The 22,914-nt window shown below is 44.3% G+C and overlaps 2 protein-coding genes across 5 annotated transcripts in view; one reads left to right on the forward strand and one right to left on the reverse strand.

Annotated features, from left to right (window-relative positions):
• THAP12 (THAP domain containing 12) overlaps positions 1-3,228 on the reverse strand; it is a 31,204-nt gene extending 27,976 nt beyond the window's left edge. The window contains exon 1 of the mRNA XM_034933397.4: positions 2,843-3,228. Coding sequence (XP_034789288.1) covers positions 2,843-2,931 — 89 coding nt within the window. The 5' untranslated portion in view covers positions 2,932-3,228. The remainder of the gene's footprint in view (positions 1-2,842) is intronic.
• Positions 3,229-3,364: 136 nt separating this feature from the next.
• The window catches only part of GVQW3 (GVQW motif containing 3), a 41,927-nt gene continuing 22,377 nt past the window's right edge, over positions 3,365-22,914 (forward strand). For 2 of the 4 annotated variants that reach the window (XM_024930906.4, XM_057299205.2), the window contains exon 1: positions 3,365-4,388. In XM_024930906.4, coding sequence (XP_024786674.1) covers positions 3,924-4,388 — 465 coding nt within the window. In that variant the 5' untranslated portion in view covers positions 3,365-3,923. Of the gene's footprint in view, positions 5,000-22,914 lie in introns of all 4 variants that reach the window. The other 2 variants (XR_004665172.3, XM_008960259.4) reach the window with 2 other exon arrangements.

Genomic DNA, 22,914 nt, shown 5'->3' on the forward strand with positions numbered 1-22,914 from the left:
TGCCTATTTTAAAATTGGGTTGTCTTTTTGTTGCTGAATTGTAAGAGTTCTTTATATATTCTGGATACTAGACCCTGATCAAATGTATTATTTGCAAGTACCTTCTTCCATTCTTTTCACTTTCTTGGTAATGTTCTTTGATACACAAAAGTTTAATTTTGATGAAGTCCAATTAGTCTACTTTTCTTTTTACTGCATGTATTTTGGTGTCATATCTAAGAATGTGGTGCCAGCCAGGCACGGTGGCTTACACCTGTAATCCCAGCACTTTGGGAGGCCAAGGCGGGCAGATCGCCTGAGATCAGGAGTTCGAGACCAGCCTGGCCAACATGGCGAAACCCCGTCTCGACTAAAAAAAAATACAAAAATTAGCCAGGCATGGTGGCGGGTGCCTGCAATCCCAGCTACCTAGGAGGCTGAGTGAGTAGAATAGTTTGTGAACATCGGTGACAGAGGTTGCAGTGAGCTGAGACTGTGCCACTGCACTCCAGCCTGGGCAACAGAGTGAGACTCTGTCTCAAAAAAAACAAAAAACAAACAAGAATGTGCTGCCAAATCTAAAGTCATGAAGATTTATCTGTATTTTTTTCCTAAAAGTTTAATGATATAGCTCTTATATTTAGGCCTTTGATCTCAATAAAAGTATAGGCCATTTGGAGTTCATTTCTGTATATGGTATGAAGAAAGACATCTATTCTTTTTTTTTTTTTCATCTATTCTTTTTTTCTTGAGACGGAGTCTTGCTCTGTCACCCAGACTGGAGTGCAGTGGCACGATCTCGGCTCACTGCAACCTCTGCCTCCTGGGTTCAAGCGATTCTCATGTCTTGGCCTCCTGAGTAGCTGGACAGGCACGCACCACTGCGCTCTGCTAATTTTTGTATTTTTTAATAGAGACAGGGTTTCCCTATGTTGGCCAGGCTGGTCTCGAACTCCTGACCTCAAGTGTTCCGCCTGCGTAGGCCTCCCAAAGTGCTGGGATTACAGATGTGAGCCACCATGCCCGGCCTAGACATCTATTCTTGAATGTCTATCAGGCCTCTCAAACCCAAACTTCTAGTATTCCTCTACCAAACCTGCTCTTCCCAGTCTTCCCTATCTCAGCAAATGCTCACGTTAAAAATCTTGAAGTCGGCTGGGCGCGGTGGCTCAGAGCCTGTTCTAGCACTTTGGGAGACCGAGACAGGAGGATTGCTTGAAGCCAGGAGTTCAAGACCAACCTGGCCAACATAGATTTTTAAAATCTTGAAGTCGTCCTTGAGTTCTCTTTTTCTTTTACAATCTACCTCCAAACCATTAGCAAATGATGTTGGCTTCACCTTCAAACCATATCTCAAATTTACCATCTCCTCCTCTATTAATCTGGATTATTACAACAGCCTTTTAACTGGTCTTCCGGCTTTCACCTTTGCCTCCCCACAATCTAATGAGCAGCCACTGATCCTGTTAAAATTTAAGTCTCTGCTCTAAACCCTTCAATGACTTCCTATTTCACTCATAATAAAAACCATAGTGCCTTCCAAGACCTACAAGGTCCTACCTAAAGAATTTGCCCCTACCATACACACACCTTTCTGGTCTCATCTCACCTCTCTCCCAGTCCCTCTCCCTGGACTCCTGGTTGCCCTGTCTTTGCCTTCTTTGGAATGCTGCTGCCCAAGGTATCTCCATGGCTGGCCCCTTCACCTGGTCTTTGCTCAAATTCACCTTCTTAGTGAGGCCTTCTCTAATCACTGTATTTAAAATAGCAATTGTGCGTCCCTTGATACTACTTATTCCCCTACCCTCTAACCTTTGTTTATTTTTCTCCACAGTATTTATCATCATCCGACACACTACGTATTTTACTTGTTTATTCCCCCCCATTAGAATGTAATCTTCATGAGAGCAAGGACTTCGATTTGTTCATCTGTAACCCCCACTGCTCACAACAATGCCAACACAAGTAGACCTTCAATAATTAATTGAACTAATTAATAACATAAATTATAGTCGCCCGTTGCTGCACCTGTTCCCTTAATGGACTGAGAGCTTTCTGCAAGCAGTGACACCCTTATTCACCCATGAACTCCCAGCACCTAACATTTGCGCTCGGCACATAGTAGGCATTGATTTTAAATGAATGAACCAACAAGACAGGCCTATGAAACATCTCAGCCTTTCAAACACAGTCCCTATGCTATCATTCCCTAAATATGTCAGTGTGTGGGGGTTATCCGAAGGAAGAGGTTCCAATACCAATTCCCACACCCTCACGCGTACACCCTCTGTTATCCCTACAATACCCAAGCGAGAAAATGAGTAACGGTGACAGCCAGAAAATGAATCCTGAACCGTGCAATGACAAGTCCGAAGGAGAAAGCAGTTGCGATGAGATGAAAGAAGGTAGCGGGACTCAAAACAGAAACACTGTCCCGGGGGTGGTGGCAAGGAGAGGGAAAGGCCCCAGTGGCCACAACCATAGAGTCCTGCTCTCTTTTGACAGCTAAGGAAACTAACGCCCAGAGAGGAAAGCGACTCCCCCGAGGTCACACAGCAAGTGAGCCACGGCGAGAACCCACAGCATCCCGCGTCCGCGCGCCGCCCCAGCTCCCTCGCGTTTGGGGTGGTGTCCTCCGCGCAAAGCCCCCACCAGCGCACGTGCTCCGAGGTCCCCGGACGCCCGCCCGCCCACGGCTCGGGGCCGGCTCCCCATCTCGGTCCAACGCTGGGGTCGACGGCAGTGCGCGGCGCCCGCCTCCTGCGCCCCTCTCAGCCAGCCCGGGAGCCCGCCAGGGGCCGGCGGCTGGCAGCGCTCACCGCGAAGGTGGGCCCGGGCCGCCCGCTCTGCGCCCGCCCCTTACCTGGCAGGGTCCCGCGGGAACCTGAAGAAGGCCAAGTCGGACTGCGTGCTCTTCCGCGTGCAGTTGGGGGCAGCGCAGAAGTTCGGCATCGTCGCCCGCCCGCCGGCCGGCCCAGCCCTCCCCTCCCCGCCTCCTCAGGGCAGTCCGCCCGCCCGTCGGGGCCGGGGAGGGGAGCCAGGCCGACCGGCCGGCTCGGCAGGGCCGACGCGCGGGGGAGGGGCGGGCGGGCTAGAAGCCGCGAGGGCCAGGAGGGGTGCCGCGGTCCGAGGCCGGGCTGGGGACGCGGCTCCACAGTGCTGTGAGCGGCCGGGAGGATTTACCGCCGCCGCCGCCGCTGGTGCACCTCCCGCCCGCCCGAGACGCTGCCGCCTCCTTCCCACAATGCACCCTGACGCCCGGGGGTGCCCTCTCTTCCCTCAGCCTTCCTCCCCCGCCCCTCCTTTCCGCTTTCTCAGCAGGCGGGCACGCGCAAGGAAGCGCGCCTGCCGGGGTGTGGCGAGGCGGAGGCGGGACCTGGCGCGCGCTGCCGCAGTGCGACTGCGCACAGTCTAATCCGCGGGGAGAGAGAATTGCGCATGCGCGCCTGTCTCCCGGGACGCTAGAGCAGGCGATTCCCGGGCTGCTCCGGTAGGTTTGGCGTGCGCGGGTTTCTGCAGATCTAGGGCGAGCTTGCACGTTACATCACCGATGTATCTCTTCTTGCTTGCTTAATTTGCCACCACTTAGGCCTTTCTTGCAGAATTCGCCATATACTCCTTAAGGGCCGCGGAATCGGAGCGACTTTGGTGACTGGCAAACTCTCGGCAGATGTGCGTGCACTGGTTTGATGCAGACGTGGTTGTAGGCGATTTAATTTTTCCCAGCTTTGCAGCGACTGTTGGCTTCCCAGAACGGATCTCCCCAGCCTCGACTGGAAGCTGAGGGACAAAAATTCATAAAAGCAATTACTCTTTCCCGGCGAGGCTTCTAGAAGAGCAAGAAGAGCGATATGATTACACCTGCAGCCCTATAAAGATTGATCTGTCCGTCTTTCCCTTACAGTCGTGGCCTGTTAAACGTTCCTGTGTTGTTCAGTGCCAGAATGAGTGACCGCTATTTAGAACAAAGGATTAGTATCAAATTTTGCGTGAAATTGAACAAGTCTGCAAGTGAGACCCACCATCTTTTAAAAGAAGCTTATGGGGATGAAGTCATGTCAAGGGCCAGAGTTTTTGACTGGCACAAAAGGTTTAAAGAAGGACGGGAAGATGTTCGAGATGATGCCCGAAGTGGGCGTCCAGTCACCCACCGAACAGATGACAATATCCAGAAGGTCAAGGACTTGGTTTGTTCAAACAGGCAGTTAACCGTGAGGATGATGGCTGAAGAGTTAAATTTAGACAAAGAAACTGTTAGGCTCATTTTGAAAGAAAACTTGAACATGAGGAAGATTTCTGCAAAAGTTATTTCGGGTGTTTTGAAGGGTGAGCCTAAACCACGAAAACTTGACTTTCGGTCCGATCTTTCAAAGGAAACTAGGAAAAATAGCTCATGTTTGAGGAAAAAGGTAACAGGTTCTGAAACATGGAGTTATCTCCAGGGTGAAGCTGGTGGGGAAATGCCCCTGCCGGTATCCCATCCCAGAGTCCACTACTCTGCCAGTCAGCTTCTGCAGGCGTCATCTTCAACAAGCCTTCCCCCCAGGGTAGCTGAGAATTGGTTCACCCCATGGTGAGAGGAATGTGAGTTAGCTGAACCAGAACTAGGATGCTGCCTCACTGTTAGGCACCTTCTTTGGCTGCTCACCTATTTTTCAGTCTTCACCACTCCTCCCTATGTGCCATGGCCCTCCTCATTACTCTTTGCTGGACTCTTGGACCATTTTCCTTGCTGTTCTCCATAACTTTGAAAAACTTTTGGCTGTTCCCTTCTGGTATTTGCTTGTTCTTGATTTCTTTTGCTCAACAAGTTTGGATTTCTTCTCTGCCCAGATCTTAGCTTATTGTGGCTGTCCTGTTCCTTTGTTCTCAACATTCTGCCTCAGAGGATCATGCCAGTGAGAAGAGAGGAACAGGATCTCCTGGAATCTGTATCTCTGTGCCCAGGGAAGCATGCTTTTCTGGGAGGACCCCAAAAGAAGGCTTACAGTTTCAGCCTGCTTCACAGTCAGGGCCTGAGGTATGGTACAGAAGGTAGTAGCATGCTGGTACTACTGAACAGTGCTGGGCCTAGGGGCTGATCTGGCCCAGATGACTCAGTAGGCACCCTTAGGAATCAGGGGTTGGCCACCAATACTGATCTTCTCACAGGCCTACACCTCACAGAAGAGCTGGGTTTGTTTCATTCTAGTCCTATGCTTTGGACCTCCACTCATTTGGGTATCACCCCTGTTCGAAGAGGAGGATCTGGTGCTAGAAAATATAAACCCAGGGACCCAGGCCTAGGCTGTGTTGTGTGGGGAGGAAGACCAGGTGGCTCTCTAGTCCCTGAATTAAGGGAGCCTGCTGCCTATGTGCGGATTCCCACACAGCAGCCTGTTTTTAGTAACTAATGCCTATAGTTTTGAGAACTTGCTGTTTTTAGAACACTGCTGGGCATTGACAATGTGGAAGTTATGAACAAGATCTCCAAGGGCTGATGGGCTTCATGGATGAGATGGTTCTTGAACTGGATCCATGAGGATGGGTGAGACAGGGCTGTGAAATTAGGGAAAGCTTCCGGGGCAGGTGGAACAGCATGAGGCTTCCAACCTGCATCAGTAGAAAATGACACTGGCCAGGTGTGGTGAATCACGCCTGTAATCCCAGCACTTTGGGAGACTGAGGTGGGTGGATCACAAGGTCAAGAGATCGAGACCATCCTGGCCAACATGGTGAAACCCCGTCTCTACTAAAAATACAAAAATTAGCTGGGCGTGGTGGTGCACGCCTGTAGTCCCAACTACTCAGGAGGCTGAGGCAGGAGAATCTGTTGAACCCGGAAGGCAGAGGTTGCAGTGAGTGGAGATTGCGCCACTGCACTCCAACCTGGCGACAGAGCTAGACTCTGTCTCAAAAAAAAAAAAAAAAAAGGAATTAGAAAATGATGACACTATTGGCTAAAATAACAAAGTTTAAAGAGGAAGATAATGGTGTTGCAGCAGATGAACAATTTGGGATAATTTGCTTTCTCTCCTAAGCCTCCAACTCTATGCCACTTGTTGTTAAATTGCTTCCCCTGAGTTTGTGAATAGGTTTGTAACAACCAATTTGATATCTGATTTTCCATTTGGACCCCAACAAGCAGTTTCTGCAAGTTCAAGCTCTGTCTCTTCTCTTCCTGCATCTGCCAGGATTTATGGAATGGAACTTTTCCCAAGTGGGTTCCAAGTAATACCACATAGACTGGAAACATTCAGGGGGCAGGGGTTTGGTAATAGCATTTCACAGAATTGGCCAGTCTTTGTTTTACTCAAGGATTTTTAGATATGACAGCTCCTCTTAAACAATATTGCTTGATAGTAGAGGCACAACACTCATTCATCACAGTTACTTTTAGTGCTGTTCTTTCACTTTCTCTACTCACCTCCAAAAATTACAAGTTCCTCATTAACACCTGTTTTTGTTTTGTTTTGTTTTTTGAGACGGAGTCTTGCTCTGCTGCCCAGGCTGGAGTGCAGTGGCACGATCTCGGCTCACTACAACCTCCGCCTCCCAGGTTCAAGTGTTTCTCCTGCCTCAGCCTCCTGAGTAGCTGGGATTACAGGTGCATGCTGCTACACCCAGCTATTTTTTGTATTTTTAGTAGAGGCGGGGTTTCACCATGTTGGCCAGGCTGGTCTTGAACTTCTGACCTCAGGTGATCCACCCACCTCAGTGTCCCAAAGTGCTGGGATTACAGGCGTGAGCCACCACGCCAGGTCAACACCTGTTAGTTTTGAGGCACCTTGAAAGCTAGACCTTGTCCCACAAAGAGAAGATACTGTGTAAGAAAACTCTTAAACCAAGCAACAGCTTATAGACCTCCAGCTCCTTAACAGTTTCTAGACATTCCATTTCAGGACAATGAAGTCTTCCTACATCAGATGCGGCTCTAGGTTGCCCACAAGCACTTGGCACCAGGGACACTGCACTTTAGGAACAAAGTCCCCACCACTAGTTCTTGCAGCTTTGTTGCTGAACCTCATAGTAATCCTTGCTAAGGCCTACCCAGTGGTAATTGTTGCAGATTTATATGCTCCTGGTCCCAGGCCAGGATCCCACAACCATACCTACAGGAGTTGTTTCTAACCTGTTATAAAACAGAGGTCCTGAGACAACTTACTTCTGGATTTTATTCCAGTCCTATGAACAGGGCTGGTGTGTCCCTGCCAGTGATGCTGGACCAAGACCCATGGTGGAGTGTAGAGTACCAGAAGCTATGTTGGTGCAGACATGGTTTAGACACAGCAACCAGAACCAGGTAATTAGGAGTGCGAATTCAAATGGTTCCAATTGGCTATAATGAAAAGGACTTATCCAGAGCAAACCATTCACATTTGGCTGCTCAGAATTTCTAAACCCAAGGGTAGAGCATGATCTAGGCATCTCCAAATAGGAAAGGTCTTATATGAGTACTCCTAATGTGCCCACCCACCAAATCTATTTTATTGCTGATGCACGTTTTGCTCTGGCCTGCACCTTGCTGCCTAGGCCTCTTGAGCTCCTGGTCCCGTAGTCTCACACATCCAGCTATGTGTCCGTCACACCCCAGGCTCTTGTCCTTGACTATTTTCAGTCACCTCTCAGTTTATTCTCCACAGTTTGCTCTTACTCCTTTCTTTCCTTGTTGCTTTGTTTTCTGGTCCTGGGTCACATCTTCAGTAGCTGCTTTTGGTCACTTTGGTGTGCTGATCCTTGTATTGACCTTTGGGTCATGGTTTTCCACTTAACTTACAACTCTTCTCTCTGATTTTTTGGATCCTTCTTTCAGCTCCCCACTTCAGCTGCTGAGTAAGGAAATTGTCTGCTCCAGCCCTAGCCCCAGGTTGCCTTCCTATCTTAAAGAAGCAGGGTGGGGTGACATGGGGGAATTATGTGTTGATTTTGTTTTTTCTAAGGGACATGGGCACCTTAGCCACCCTCAGTTGCACTCCCCAGAGGCACCCAGTGTCACCAGTTTCTCAAGGAGGCAATATGGTTACCTCTAGTAGCAAGAGTCATGAAACTTCTTCAGAGCTATAACATCCAAAGCCCATTCTCCTAGCAACTGTATTTTCCCTGGCAGGAGAAGCTCCACCTAACCACAATAGATCAAGCCTGGCTTTCTGTGGGATGTCAGTAGGAGAGCTGGCCATCTGCAAACTTTCTCAAGCTTAACACCATCGGTCAATGACTCCGTTTGGCTTTCAGGTTGATCTTTGTCCCCGCCCCCAAGCTCCTTCTAATTCAAAGTCCACATGGAATGTTTTATGCCACAGCTGAGCGTCTAAGAGGAATACATACCTTCCGGGGCAGATCATCCTAACACTGACTTTATGCAATTCTCCCCTTCCATCACCCCACCCTACCTTGCCTCATTTGCCCCACTAGTGATGATCAAAAAGAGAAAGAATAAAATGTTCACCAAATCTGTGACTTAGAAAAACATGTGGAGGGTTCTGCCATCTTCTGAATTCTGATCCTCACTGAGTCCTCATTGAAATGTTATCATTTGGGGAAGAATGTTTACCTGGGGCTTCCTTCCCAGAACCTTTTTTTCAGATCAATTTTTTAGTCAACGTCTAGACTTGCCTTTGGAAATGCCTGGATAAATCTGGATGCTAAATGACTTCAGGACACCTAATAAAGGAATGGGGTACTATTGGGGAATTGTCTGTCATTGCATTACAAATGCTGCTCAGTCTCCCTGCTATTTGCAGACATCATCACCAGAGAGTTTCACTAGGCTCATTGGGATTGGGCCTCAGCAAGGTCCCATGTGACTCAATAAGAGCCCACCTTTGCTGCTAAATTGTGTATGTTACCCTGCATTCTCCAATTGCTTCTTCTTCAGTCAGCCCACCCAGATTTTACCAGGCATTTATATCTTTTCTGAGGTAACCATCATGTATTTATGTTCTACAGTGTCTCCCTTATCAGATCCTTGCAAATACTGTCCTAGTTGAATCACCCCTTTCCCAGTATTAATATCCGGAAACAAAAAATCTATAGTGGGGAGCTCCAGTGGGTCCCCTCCAAGGACTCACTTGGGCATAGTCCAGTGGTCAACAGACTTCCGTAAAGGAGTCTTTATGGGCCATATGGTCTCTTTTGCCACTAAACATTTTAGTGCAAAAGTAGACATAGTTAATATAGAAACAGATGAGCACAGCTGTGTTCCAATAAAACTTTATAAATGGATACTAGAATTTGAATTTTATATAGTTTTTACAAAATACTATTTTGATTTTTTTAAACCATTGAAAAATGTTAAAAAGAGGCCGGGCACGGTGGCTCAGACCTGTAATCCCAGCACTTTGGGAGGCCGAGGCGGGTGGATCACCTGAGGTCAGGAGTTCGAGACTAGCTTGGCTAACATGGTAAAACCTCATCTCTACTAAAAATATAAAAATTAGCCGGGCGTGGTGGTGTATGTCTGTACCAGCTACCCGAGAGGCTGAGGCAGGAGAATCACTTGAACCCGGGAGGCTGCAGTGATCCAAGATCTCGCCACTACTCTAGCCTGGGCAACAGAGCGAGACTCCATCTCAAAAAAAAAAAAAAAAAAGTTAGACATTCTTAGCTTTTAGGCCATAGAAAAACAGATGGCAGGACAGATTTGGCCCATGGGCTATAGTTTGATATAACCCCCAGTCTAGTGTATATAAAGTGTGTATATAAAAATGACAGATGATTATTTTCCATCAATAACATTATTAATGCCACATTGATCTGGCAGTGTCTGACAATTTATTTGTAGAAATTGTGGGCCAGGCACAATGGCTCATGTCTGTAATTCTAGCACTTTTGGAGGCTGAGGCGGGCAGATTGCTTGAGGCCAGAAGTTAGAGACCAACCTGGGCCAACATGGTGAAACCCCATCTCTACAAAAAAATACAAAAATTAGCCTGGCATGGTGGCACGTGGCTGTAGTCCCAGCTACTTGCAGGGTTGAGGCAGGGGGATCACTTGAGCCCAGGAGGTCCAGGCTGCAGTGAGCCATGATCGTGCTACTGCACTACAGCCTAGGCGACAGAGTGAGACCCTGTCTCAAACAAAAAAAAGAAATTGTGGAATATTGGAGGGAATCTGTGGAGCCAGGAGAGTAAACTAAAGCTGAATCATTGGCTATTTTACCTTGAAATATTCTGGTTTACAAAATAAATTTTGTGCTGTTTTTGACTAAAAATGATATTATAAAACCACCTATATTATTCCCATGTAAAATATCAAAACCAGTGTTGGCAACACTGAAACTGATGCCAAGCTGCAACCAACAATAATAGAATGAACTGAAGGTAGTCCCAAAAATGATTTGACCATGGGTAGCATTTGAATAAGCTTATGTTATCACCTATTAAAGTGTGTACTATGGAGATGACAAAACTCACTGAAATGTATTTTTTGCATGCTTGCAAATATATATATGTATTACAGATACATATGTGTATTTGCACCTTGCAACTGGTGCTGAGATATGTCCTTTTAGGTAAGTGTATTTGTCTTTTCCCCTAGAGAGCTCTTTATTGTGTCACCTTTATTTAAACTGATTTGCCAAAGTTGTAGTAGAATCTCAGCATTGAACAGACCATTACAACAGTGTCTGATCCAGCCAGTCATGTTTCCTATGAGTTCAGGAGTAACTAAACCCTACAGCTGCTGAAAGATTGCATCTGAAAGAAGATTCTGTGTTAATTCACTCAACAATTTTTTATTGAGTGGCTGTATGTGCCAGATGCTATCTTGTGTGCCGAGATACAGCAGTGGACAAAATAGACACAGGCCTTGGATTAGATGGTCTGAAATATAATTATATTACTCTTCACTCTTGCAAAATTTCTGTTCCATGTGTGCACACTAACCCATTGTTAACTGCATACCTGGAAATAGGTATGACCGTTGCCACATGCCTTTGTACTCTGGTCTTGATGCCTCTCCAGCTGCATTAATAATTTGAGGACTGCATGTTTCATTTAAATTTTATTATCCTTTAGACAGATCTATATTGGTAGAAAAACACACTGGCAATGTTGGAAGTGTAGACTAGCAATGGTTTTCTGAAAAGCAATTTGGCAATATCTATCAGGAGTTTTAAAAATATTTAGATCCTCTGATCCTCCAATTCCACTTCTGGGAATCTGTCCTAAAGAAATAGTCTAAAATGTGGGCAAAATCAATGCTTGACAATCTTAAAGTCCAACAGTAGAAAATTGGTTAAGTAAATTACAGTATGACTATCCAGTAGACTGTTGTGCCATCATTATAATTTATGTTTCTGAAGAGTATTTGACAGCATGGCAAAGTGCTTATAGTGTTAAGTGAAAAGAGTGATATATAAAATTGTATGTATAAATCCAAAAAATGACTTAAAAAGATGGAAAGGATATGCAAACTCTGGGTAGTTGGATTATGGGTTTTCCTGGTTTTATGCTTTAAAAAATGTTTCCAGTATATTATTACTTACATTATCAGTAAAAATCAATAGCGTCTAGAGCTGGCAGTGGAGAGATTGAGGCCAGATCACTAGTTTGGTCCATGAACAATTAACTGGCTGGGTGGACACAGAGGCTATATGATCTTGTGTTGGCAGCAAGGCTGGGACAGAAGGGAAAAGGACCTGCCCAGGAGGAGAAGGGACCGTGTGACTATGTGACCATAATCCCTACAAAAAAACACAAAGTGTTAAGGGAAGACACCGTGGGTGGCATGCTCTTGTGATGTAGTCGTAGGTCGGTAAAAGACCACTTATGAATCAAGTATATTCTGACAAGTGGAAAAGGATATGAACGCTCTCCTGGGTAAAATTAACCTCCTTTGCATTTCATTCTCACATTCTCGCACAAAATGAATTATCAAGATGGATTTTATAATAGCTGATTCTCTGAAGAATCCCTGAGACTTTGTATGATTCTTTAGTATAGCAGTGGCTTTCGATGTGCCAAGTCTACCTCCTCCCATACTGGGACACTCAAGCAACACAGATGTACACGGGAATTTTGGGTATTCTATACTGAGAATACTGCACACATATCATTAGTCATCTTAATGTTGTAACTTACCAAACTCTTAAGGTTTGCAAATGTGATTTTGTTGGCATCTAGAATCAGTGTATTTTTTATTTATGTCTGAAAAATAATCATTGTGGGGTTTTAAAATGAAAAATCATGTAGATAATGCCTATCCATAGATGAAATTGTTATGTTGGGAAAATGTGTACTTAATCTTTGCTTTAGTAAAATGATTATTATAAAAATGTTAAATGTCTCCTCAGTGAAACTTTAAACCTCCAAATGAATACACAAGGTAAATACATATTTTATAGGCCTATAGCTCATATAATTGCCAAGCTGAAAGAGTTCTTTAAGATCTAAGTATAAGTCCTCTGGTCTATAGAATGAATGAGTGAGGCTTGGGTTTCAGTTCTGGCTTCTTAACTAGCTATGTGACTTTGGGCAGTTCATTTGTACCCTCTAAGGTTGTCAGTTAATTCATCTGTAAAAGGGAAGTAATGCCATCTATCTCATTGAGTTGTTCATTTTGTTCATTTCAACAATATTTATTGAGTGCTTATCTGTGTATGATGCTGTTCTAGACACAATAAACAAGACCCCATGAAATGTTCCTCCTCGTGAGCACACATTTCAGTGAGGGAGACAGACAAGAAATAAGATAAATTAGTAGGCTGGGCACGGTGGCTCACGCCTGTAATCCCAGCACTTTGGGAGGCCGAGGCGGGTGGATCACGAGGTCAGGAGATCGAGACCACGGTGAAACCCCGTCTCTACTAAAAAAATACGAAAAAAATTAGCTGGGCGCGGTGACGGGCGCCTGTAGTCCCAGCTACTCAGGAGGCTGAGGCAGGAGAATGGCGTGAACCCGGGAGGCGGAGCTTGCAGTGAGCCGAGATCGCGCCACTGCACTCCAGCCTGGGTGACAGAGCAAGACTCCGTCTTAAAAAAAAAAATATATATATATATATATATATATAAATTAGTAAAAGTATCTATGTTAGATAGTGATTATTAGATGTGAGGCTTACATTAAACAGTGTATATGAGGCACACAGCACAACACCTGGCATGGAGTACGTGCCCAATAGAGAATAATTTCTTCTGTTTCTTGAGGCTTCCTAACAGCTCCGGAATTACCCTACAACGTGGTGGTAGTCGGCAAGAAGCCTGACTGGTTGCTTTCTATCTCTTGCCAGTTAAGGCCTAAACCTGTTTCTGCTTAAGAAGACAAAAGAATTCTTACAGTGGTGTTTTGTACTTCCTATATGGCAGATTAATCAAGGTGGTGCCTAAACACTGTTGATAAATGACCTTTTCTGGAGCCAGTTGGCAGGAGTCCTTGCCTGGGGCGGGATGGCAGGTGTTAAGTCCACAAAGACAAATGCATAGTGTCATTGCTATTTAAGCAAAACAGACCAGAAGACCGAAACGGCTGTTTCTCTTAAAGAAAAGATGTGTGCCCTATGTCCTGGGCCAAATGCTGGAGCACTGAGCAAAGTTTGCAGTATTAGAAGGAAACTGCCTACTGCATTATTTATGGGAGACCAGGGCATTGACAGAAAGCCAGGAAAAGGAGAGTTTAATGGTTTGCGGTTTTGATATTTTTGTCCATTGTAGAAAATTTGGAAAGTTTAGAAATGTTTAAAGAAGCAGCCAGAAGTCCACTCCTAGAGTTCGGGTCTTTCATCAGACCCATCTCCTTGCCTCAGCTTCCTCCTTCAAAAACATCCAGCCAGGCTGGGTGCGGTGGCTCATACCTGTAATCTCAGCACTTTGGGAGGCTGAGGCGGGCAGATCACGTGAGGTAAGGAGTTCGAGACCAACCTGGCCAACATGGTAAAACCCCGTCTCTACTAAAAATACAAAAATTAGCCGGGTGTGGTGGTGCACGCCTGTAATCCCAGCTACTCAGGAGGCTGAGGCAGGAGAATCACTTGGACCTGGGAGGTGGAGGTTGCAGTGAGCTGAGATCGTGCCATTGCACTCCAGCCCGGGCGACAGAGTGAGACTCTGTCTCAAAAAAACAAACAAAAAAAATCAGTGAACGGTCATTTACTGAATTCCTTCTTCGAGCCTGGGCTTGCACTAGGCACAGAGTACAGCCCTTGTCCTTGGGCAGTCCCCAGCTTTGTGGGTTAGGGAAAGGGCCAGAGGTGGAGAGGAGCACCAAGAAAGGGTTCCTACCTTAGACTGTCAATTTTTCCCAGAGGACAGAGCTAAGGAACAAACTTTTGTAAAGAATTGGAACAAAAAGTTGTAATCATCAACTGAGGGTGATTGTGAAAAAGAGACAGTGGACTGTAAAGCAAAACACAGAATGATGGTAACTGTAGCTCTTCTTATGTAAGAGAGCCTGGAGCTCTGTCCACAAGGATTTAGTGTGTAACATTACCTCTCAGAAGAAACCGGACTTGAGGCTGTGGGCCAGTACCCCTGTACCTTGCATTAAGAACCTAATAAGTGAAAATTCAGAATTACAACCCAAACTCGATGAGGGAATTGGCCCAGGGAGGTTGAGTGATTTTCTTGAATCACACATTTAGTTGGTGGCAGAGCCAGGATAATAATGAAGGACCTTGAACTTCGCTCAGTCCGTGAGTTTTTTTCTATTACTCCATCGGTAATTATTTCCTTTACTAAAATGTACATTCTTATGATATCTTTAAAATCATGCTCACCCTTGTATTTAACAAATGATTTACTAACAGTTGATTTACATACAATTTTTAAGGAACATATTTATAGCATAGAAAGTGGTGCAGAGGGTTTTACCACATTTCTCTGGGGTGTCCAGGTCCCCTGGTCCTTCCAGAGGTGTGTATTCATAAGTAAATGTTGGCATTCTGTCATCCGTTTTTTCCAGATGTTCTTCCCAAGTAGTGTGTTATGTTTTGTGTTTTTAATATTTCTCATACACGTTTTTAAAAATCTGGGCACATAAATCCTAATAAAACTCTCAACTATCTCCTCTGTGCTGTCTCAAATTTCTGAGTATGCTTATATTCATGACACAGTGTCTGAAGTCATGAATGCTATCACATAATTAGGACTTATATCCCTAAACCCCAGTCTTATGTTTCTAGATGTTCTGAAAATTCTTTACACTTCACTTATAAATGCCACTATACTGTACCATGACATTTCCATAGTAACATATATTTCAAACATGAAAACAAGAAGCCCAAGGAAAAGGGAAGTTGGTTTCCAATGCATAAATAAAAAAATTAAAAATTGTAGAATACATAAAATGAGGTGATGGGTGTAGTATAAGGGGATACAATTAGGGGACTGTGTATTTTATTCTACTTTGACCTCTCCTGAACAGAATGTTCCTGTAGGCTCACCTTAGGGATGGGCAGTATCTACCACCCACCCAGTGGCCCAATCTTGGAATCATGTTTTCTTTGACCCTGACATCCTGGCAGGTCCATATGATTTCCCTAACATCTCTTACTGTCGCCTACTGCAACTGGACAGGGGTGGTCACCCACCTCTCACCTCACTGTCTGAAGACCATCCCCTACACTGCTCCTGTGCTATTTGGCTTGGAGTTTGCTGAAAACTGGAGACTTTTGGACACCAACTTTTTGAGCTTGCTCAATCATGCCCCACTTTGTGCCTGGAATCCCTCTCTGCTGCCATCCACCTGGGAAACTCCCCTTTTGGACTCAAGCCTCAGCCTCACCATTGCTGTTCTCCCCCACCACCCACCAACCCACTCAGTGAAGCAGCCACCCTCCCCTACCACCATGTAAAATACACATTCTTTAATTTTTTTTTAGCTTTAGCTTTTGTGGATACATAGCAGGTATATATATATATTTATGGAGTATATTGAATATTTTAATACAGGCATACAATGTATAGTAATCACATCAGGGTAAATGGGGTATCCATCACCTCAAGCATTCATCCTTTGTGTTACAAACAATCCAGTTATACTCTTAGTTATTATTATTATTTTTTTTTGAGAGGAGTCTTGCTCTGTCACCCAGGCTGGAGTGCAGTGGCACCATCTTGGCTCACTGCAGCCTCCACCTCCTGGGTTCAAGCGATTTTCGTGCTTCAGCCTCCCGAGTAGCTGGCATTACAGGTGCACACCACCACACCTGGCCAATTTTTGTGTTTTTAGTAGAGACAAGGTTTCACCATGTTGACCAGGCTGGTTTTGAACTTGTGACCTCAGGTGATCTGCCTGCCTTGGCCTCCCAAAGTGTGATTATAGGCGTGAGCCACCACGCCCAGCCTTCCTTTAGTTATTTTTAAATGTACAATTACATTATTATGACTATAGTCACCCTGCTGTGCTATCAAATATTAGATCTTGTCCATTCTTTCTAACTATTTTTTGGTACCCATTAACCATCCCCTTTTCCCCCCACCCCACCCTCCACTCTCCTTCCCAGCCTCTGGTAACCATCATTCTACTCTCTATCTCCATAAGTTCATTTATTTTAATTGTAGCTCCCACTAATAAGTGAGAACACGAGAGGTTTGTCTTTCTGTGCTTGGCTTATTTCACTTAACATAATGACCTTCAGTTCTATCCATGATGTTGCAAATGACAGGATCTCATTCTTTTTTATGACTGAATAGCACTCCATTGTGTATATCTGCCACATTTTCTTTATCTGTTCGTCTGTTGACAGACACTTGGGTTGCTTCCAAATCTTGGCTATTGTGAATGGTGCTGCAAAAAACATGGGAGTGCAGGTATCTCTTTGATACACTGATTTGCTTTCTTTTGGGTATATACCTAACAATGAGATTGCTAGATTATATGGTAGCTCTATTTTTCATTTTTTGCAGAACCTTCAAACTGTTCTCTGTAGTGGATGTACTAATTTACATTCCCATCAACAGTGTATGAGGATTCCCTTCTCTCCGCATCCTTGCCAACATTTGTTATTGCCTGTCTTTTGGATAAAAGCCATTTTAACTGGGGTGAGATGATATCTCATTGTAGCAATGCACATTCTGACGTCAAGAAAACTGTAACACTTAACTGAACTTTGTTGTTTGCAGGATGTTTTTCTTCTCTACTAGCCCAGGACCTCCTAAAAGCCAAACCCACATCTGATTGTTCCATGTTCCCTGCATCCAGAATAAACCTTGCCTGGAACTGCTCAATAAATGTTTGATAGACGAATGAAAGAAGGGATTTTATGGTAATTTTTTATTGTGGTAAAATTCACATGACAGAATTCACCATTTTAACCACTTTAAAGTGTGCATCTCAGTTGCATTTAGTACATTCACAATGCTGTGCAACCATCACCACTATCTAGTTCAGAACATCTTCATCACACTAAAAGGAAACCCTATACTCATTAAGCAGTCATTCTCCATTCTCTCTCATCCTTGGCCCCAGCACCCATGAATCAACTTTCTATCTCTATGGATATGTTTGGACTCCTGTATGTTTGTTTTATATTTTGTGTAATAATCCCATACTGTGTTACTTATTTTGTTGCTCAAGTTGTTCCAGCTTTGGCCATTGGATGTTTTTTCAGGTTGGCTTCTGTGTCTCTTTGATGTGCTTCCAACCTTTTGTTTTTTCTTAGCAGATCCTTACCTTCTGGTACTACAATATGCTCCAAGATTATCTTGTTTTTTGCCTCTCCACACCTGTGACCAGCCATTTCTCTATTCTCGATTTCTGTCTAGCCCTGGTTCCTTTTATTGGAGAATGGTGTTCAGAAAGCAAGATATGGGCAGTGAGTGTATTGCTACTGGAATTTGGGTCTTTTTGATATCTTCCATGTCTCTACTTAACAAGCTCAATTTTTTCTTTAGGTTATTGATCACATGGAATACAGTGATAATAGTTTTAATGACCTTATCTATCAATTTTACCTATCTCCCTCGGTTTCATTTGACTGATTTTTGGAAATACCTTTTGGCTATTACTTTTAAGCTTTGTTAGATGAGACCAGAGTAATATTAGTCTAGGGCTAATTTTGCCCCAGTGTGGAGGGCACCCGAAACCTTATGAAATATGTCTTGCCACTCTAGATGTTAGGAATAGGAAGTGGACCTGTGTGATCTCCAAAAATGGTTCCTTCTAATCCTTTTAGGCAGTTCTTTCTCTGGCCTCTGGTAGTTTCCTTACATGCATGCTGAAGACTTGAGGGGGCTTTGTATATTTGGAAGCAATGTTGCCAGGTGGTACTCAGAGGTTCTGGGATATATCTTCCTGGTGAACTTTTCCTTTTATCATTATCATTATCATATGATTCTTTATCCCTAGTAATTATTTTTGGCTTAAAATCTGTCAATATTGCATTATTTTGCTTAGCATTTGCCTAGTATATTTTCCCATCCTTTTAACGTTTCTGTGCTGCTATTATTATTATTATTATTTTATTATTATTATTATTTTTTGAGACAGGGTCTCACTCCTGTTGCCCAGGCTGGAGTACAGTGGCACAATCTCAGCTCACTGCAAACTACGCTTCCTGGGCTCAAGGGATCCTCCCACCACAGCCCCCGAAGTAGCTGGGACTGCAGGTGCCTGCCACCACACCCAGCTAATTTTGTATTTTTTTGTAGGGATAGAGTTTCATCACGTTGCCCAGGCTGGTCTCGAACTCCTGGGGCCAAGCAGTCATCCCACCTTGGCCTCCTAAAGTGCTGAGATTACAGGCATGAGCCACCATGCCTGGGCTCAAATTAGATGTTTTAACAGCCAGTGTTTATTTAGATTTATAAACCTGCATACCGGCTTCATTGCCTATCTTTCTCTCTTTTTACTGAAATATAATTCATATCCAATAAAATCGTTAGTATATTTACAAAATTGTAGAACCATCACCACTAATTTTAGAACAGTTACAGCATTCCACAAGGAAACCCCCTACCCATTAGCAGTTTCCTCATTTTCTTTAATCCCCTGGCAACCACTCATATACTTTCTGTTTCTATGGAATTGCCTATTTTGGAGATTTCAGATAAATGGAATCATAATATGTAGCCTTTTATGTCTGGCTTCTTTGACTTAGCCTAATGTTTTTAAGGTTCATCCATGTTGGAGCATGGGTCAGTCCTTTATTCCTTTTTTTTTTTTTTTTTTTTTGAGATGGAGTTTCGCTTTTGTTGCCCATGCTAGAGTGCAATGGTGATCTCAGCTCACCACAACCTCCACCTCCAGGGTTCAAGTGATTCTCCTGCCTTAGCCTCCCGAGTAGCTGGGACTACAGGTGCGCACCACCACGCCCAGCTAATTTTTGTATTTTTAGTAGAGACGGGATTTCACCATGTTGGCCAGGATGGTCTCAATCTCTTGACCTCATGATCTGCCCACCTCGGCCTCCCAAAGTGCTGGGATTACAGGCATGAGCCACCACACTCAGCCCCTTCATTCCTTTTTATGGCTGAATAACATTCCATTGTGTGAATCTACCACATTCTATTTATTTATCAGTTGATGGACATTTAGGTTGTTTTCAGCTTTTGGCTATTATGCAGAATACTGCTATGAATGCTCATGTACAAGGTTTTTGTGAACATACGTTTTTAATTCCCTTGGGTATACACCTAGGAGTGGTATTCATAAGTAATTCATTATTTCTTGTATTCACTGGTATGCTGGTAAATATTTAACACCAGTTTTCACTTGGTAGGGTTGGGGATCTCTGATTTGTAACATTTGTTAATTTCTAGAGTGTAAATATTCAAATTACCAATGTGGCATCATTGAATGTAGAATTGGGAACAGATGCAGAGTAGTACACCATTCTATAGTATGTCTACTGTATAAACACAGGAGATACAAATAAAAGTTGCATGGTTGATAGCATAATGTGGTAAAATAATTAAGAAGGCGTGCATTGTGAGGATTTTTGACCTTTATATTTAAAGTGATTCATTTAATTGTAAGTTTACATAATTTAATGTTTGAAAATAGGCTGGTTGCAGTGGCTTATGCCTGTAATTCCAGCACTTTGGGAGGCTGAGGCGGGTGGATCATCTGAGGTCAGGAGTTTTGAGACCAGCCTGGCCAACATGGTGAAATCCCATCTCTACAAAAGTATGAAAAGTAGCCTGGTGTGGTGGCCTGTGCCTGTAGTCTCAGCTACTCGGGAGGCTGAGGTACGAGAATCCCTTGAACTCAGGAGGCAGAAGTTGTAGTGAGCCAAGATGGCACCACTGCACTCTAGCCTGGGTAATAGACTGAGACTCTGTCTCAAAAAAAAAAAAAAAAAAGAAAGAAAGAAAATGACTATGTGTAACAACCAATTCTCAAAATTCCTGGAAGTTTTAGCAGTCTGCTATCTGGGCTGATCAGAGCTAGCTTCAGTGCCTCACTTGTATCCCACACCTTACATGTTACTTCTTTCTGGATTCAATTTTCTTTTTTTTTCTTCTTTTGAGACAGTCTCACTTTATAGCCCAAGCTGCCAAGCTAGAGTGCAGTGGCGCAATCTCAGCTCACTGCAACCTCTGCCTCCAGGGCTTAAGTGATTCTCATGCCTCAGCCTCCTGAGTATCTGGGACTACAGGTGCACGCCACCACGCCCAGCTAATTTTTTGTATTTTTAGTAGAGATGGGGTTTTACCATGTTGCCCAGGGTGATCTCGAACTCCTGAGCTCAGGTGATCCGCCTGCCACGGCCTCCCAAAGTGCTGGGATTACAGGTGTGAGCCACTGTGCCTGGCCTCAATTTTCTTTAAAAAACAATTGTTTTTTTATGGAGTTGGTCTTGCTATGTTGGCCAGGTTGGTCTTCAACACCTGGCCTCAAGCGATCCTCCCACCTCAGCCTCCTGAAGTGCTAGGATTATAGGTGTGAGCCACCATGCCCAGCCTGAATTCAATTTTCTTATAGAAGTATATCTATTAATGTGTTAAAATACTTTCAGCAGGTTTCTGTGAGGTAAACTAACTGTCTTTGTTCATCAGAAAATGTCTGAAAGTTTGGCTGTCGCTTACTAATTTGTGTATAGGATTCTGGTTTGAGATTTATTTTTTGTGCACACTTTGAAGATATTATCCTACTGTCTCCTGGTTCTCATTGTTGCTGATGAGAAAGCTGATTTCATTGTAGTTAACATTCCTTTTGATAATCTGTCCCTTTTCACTGCAGACTTTTATATTTGCCTTGTGGTTTTGCAGTTTAATCAGTATGCGACTAGTCATGTAATTGTATTTTATTTTATTTTATTTTATTTTATTTTATTTTATTTACTTGAGACACGGTCTCACTCTGTTGCCCAGGCTGTAGTGCAGTGGCACGATCTCAGCTCACTGCAACCTCTACCTCCCAGGTTCAAGCGATTCTTCTGCCTCAGCCTCCCGAGTAACTGGGATTACAGGCGTGCACCACCCAATGCCTGGCTAATTTTTGTATTTTTAGTAGAGATGGGGTTTCACCATGTTGGCCAGGCTGATCTCCAACTCCTGACCTCAAATGATCCACCCACCTCGGCCTCCCAAAGTGCTGGGATTACAGGCGTGAGCCACCATGCCTGAACTGTTTATTTACTGTCTTCGTATGTTTCTCCAGTTTTGGGAAATTATCAATAATTCATGATGGTTAATTTTATTTGTCAATTTGACTGGACCACGGGGTGCCCACATGTTTGGTCACACAATTATTCTGGGTGTGTCTGGGAGGGTGTTTCTGGATGCGTTAACATTTGAATCAATAGACTGAGTAAAGCAGACTGCCCTTTCTAATAATGCGAGCAGGCCTCATTCAGTTGTTGAAGGCTTGGATGGAACAAAAAGGCTGACTCTCCCGCAAGTAAGAGGAAACTCCTCCTGCCTGGCTGCTGGGACATCAGTCTTTTCCTGCCTCCAGACTCAAACTGAAACATCAGCTCTTTTTTTGGGTCTCAAGATTGCAGGATTTTGAACTGGAACTTACACCACTGGCTCTCCTTTTCCTCAGACCTCTGGACTCAGGCTGGAAAGTCACTGTTGGCTCTCCTGGGTCTACAGCTTGCCAGGTACAGATCTTGGAACTTCTCAGCCTCCGTAATTGCCTCTGTAATTGCATGAGCCAATTCCTTATAATAAATCTCTCTCTCTCTGTACACACACACACACACACACACACATGGATCTTGTTGCTTCTGTTTCCTGTTTCTCTAAAGAACCCCAAAATATTTTAAATAATGATTTTCCACCATTCCCTATGTTAAATCTTTCTTTTTTTTTTTTTTTTTCTTTTTCGAGATGGAGGTTCCCTCTTGTCACCCAGGCTGGAGTGCATTGGCACGATCTCTACTCACTGCCACCTCCGCCTCCCAGGTTCAAGCAATTCTCCTGTCTCAGCCTCCCAAGTAGCTGGGATTATGGGCGCCTGCCACCACACCCAGCTAATTTTTGTATTTTTTAGTAGAGACAGGGTTTCACCATGTTGGCCAGGCTGGTCCTGAACTCCTGACCTCAGGTAATCCACCTGCCTCAGCCTCCCAAAGTGCTGGGATTACAGGTGTGAGTCACTCTGCCTGGCCCTTTTTTTGTTTGTTTGTTTTTTTGAGATGGAGTCTCACTTTTGTGGCCCAGGCTGGAGTGCAATGGCACAATCTCAGTTCACTGCAACCTCTGCCTCCTGGGTTCGAGCGATTCTCTTGCCTCAGCTTCCCGAGTAGCTGGGATTACAGGCTCACACCACCACGCCTGGCTAATTTTTGTATTTTTAGTAGAGCCGGAGTTTCACCATTTGGCCAGACTGGTCTCGAACTCCTGACCTCAGGTGATCCGCCCACCTCAGCCTCCCAAAGTGCTGGGATTACAGGCATAAGCCACTGCGCCCGGCCCCTCTGTTAAATCTTTCTGGAGCTCCTATGAGACATCTGTTTGGCTCTCTCTTTTTATTCTTCATTTCTCTTAAATTCTTGTTCGGGTTTTCTCTCTTTATCTCTCTTTACTCCATTTGGGGCATGTCCTCAAAATGTTTCTTCAGATTCCCTCTTCA

This window comes from Pan paniscus, chromosome 9 (genome assembly GCF_029289425.2).
Source record: "Pan paniscus chromosome 9, NHGRI_mPanPan1-v2.0_pri, whole genome shotgun sequence".
NCBI lineage: Eukaryota > Metazoa > Chordata > Mammalia > Primates > Hominidae > Pan > Pan paniscus.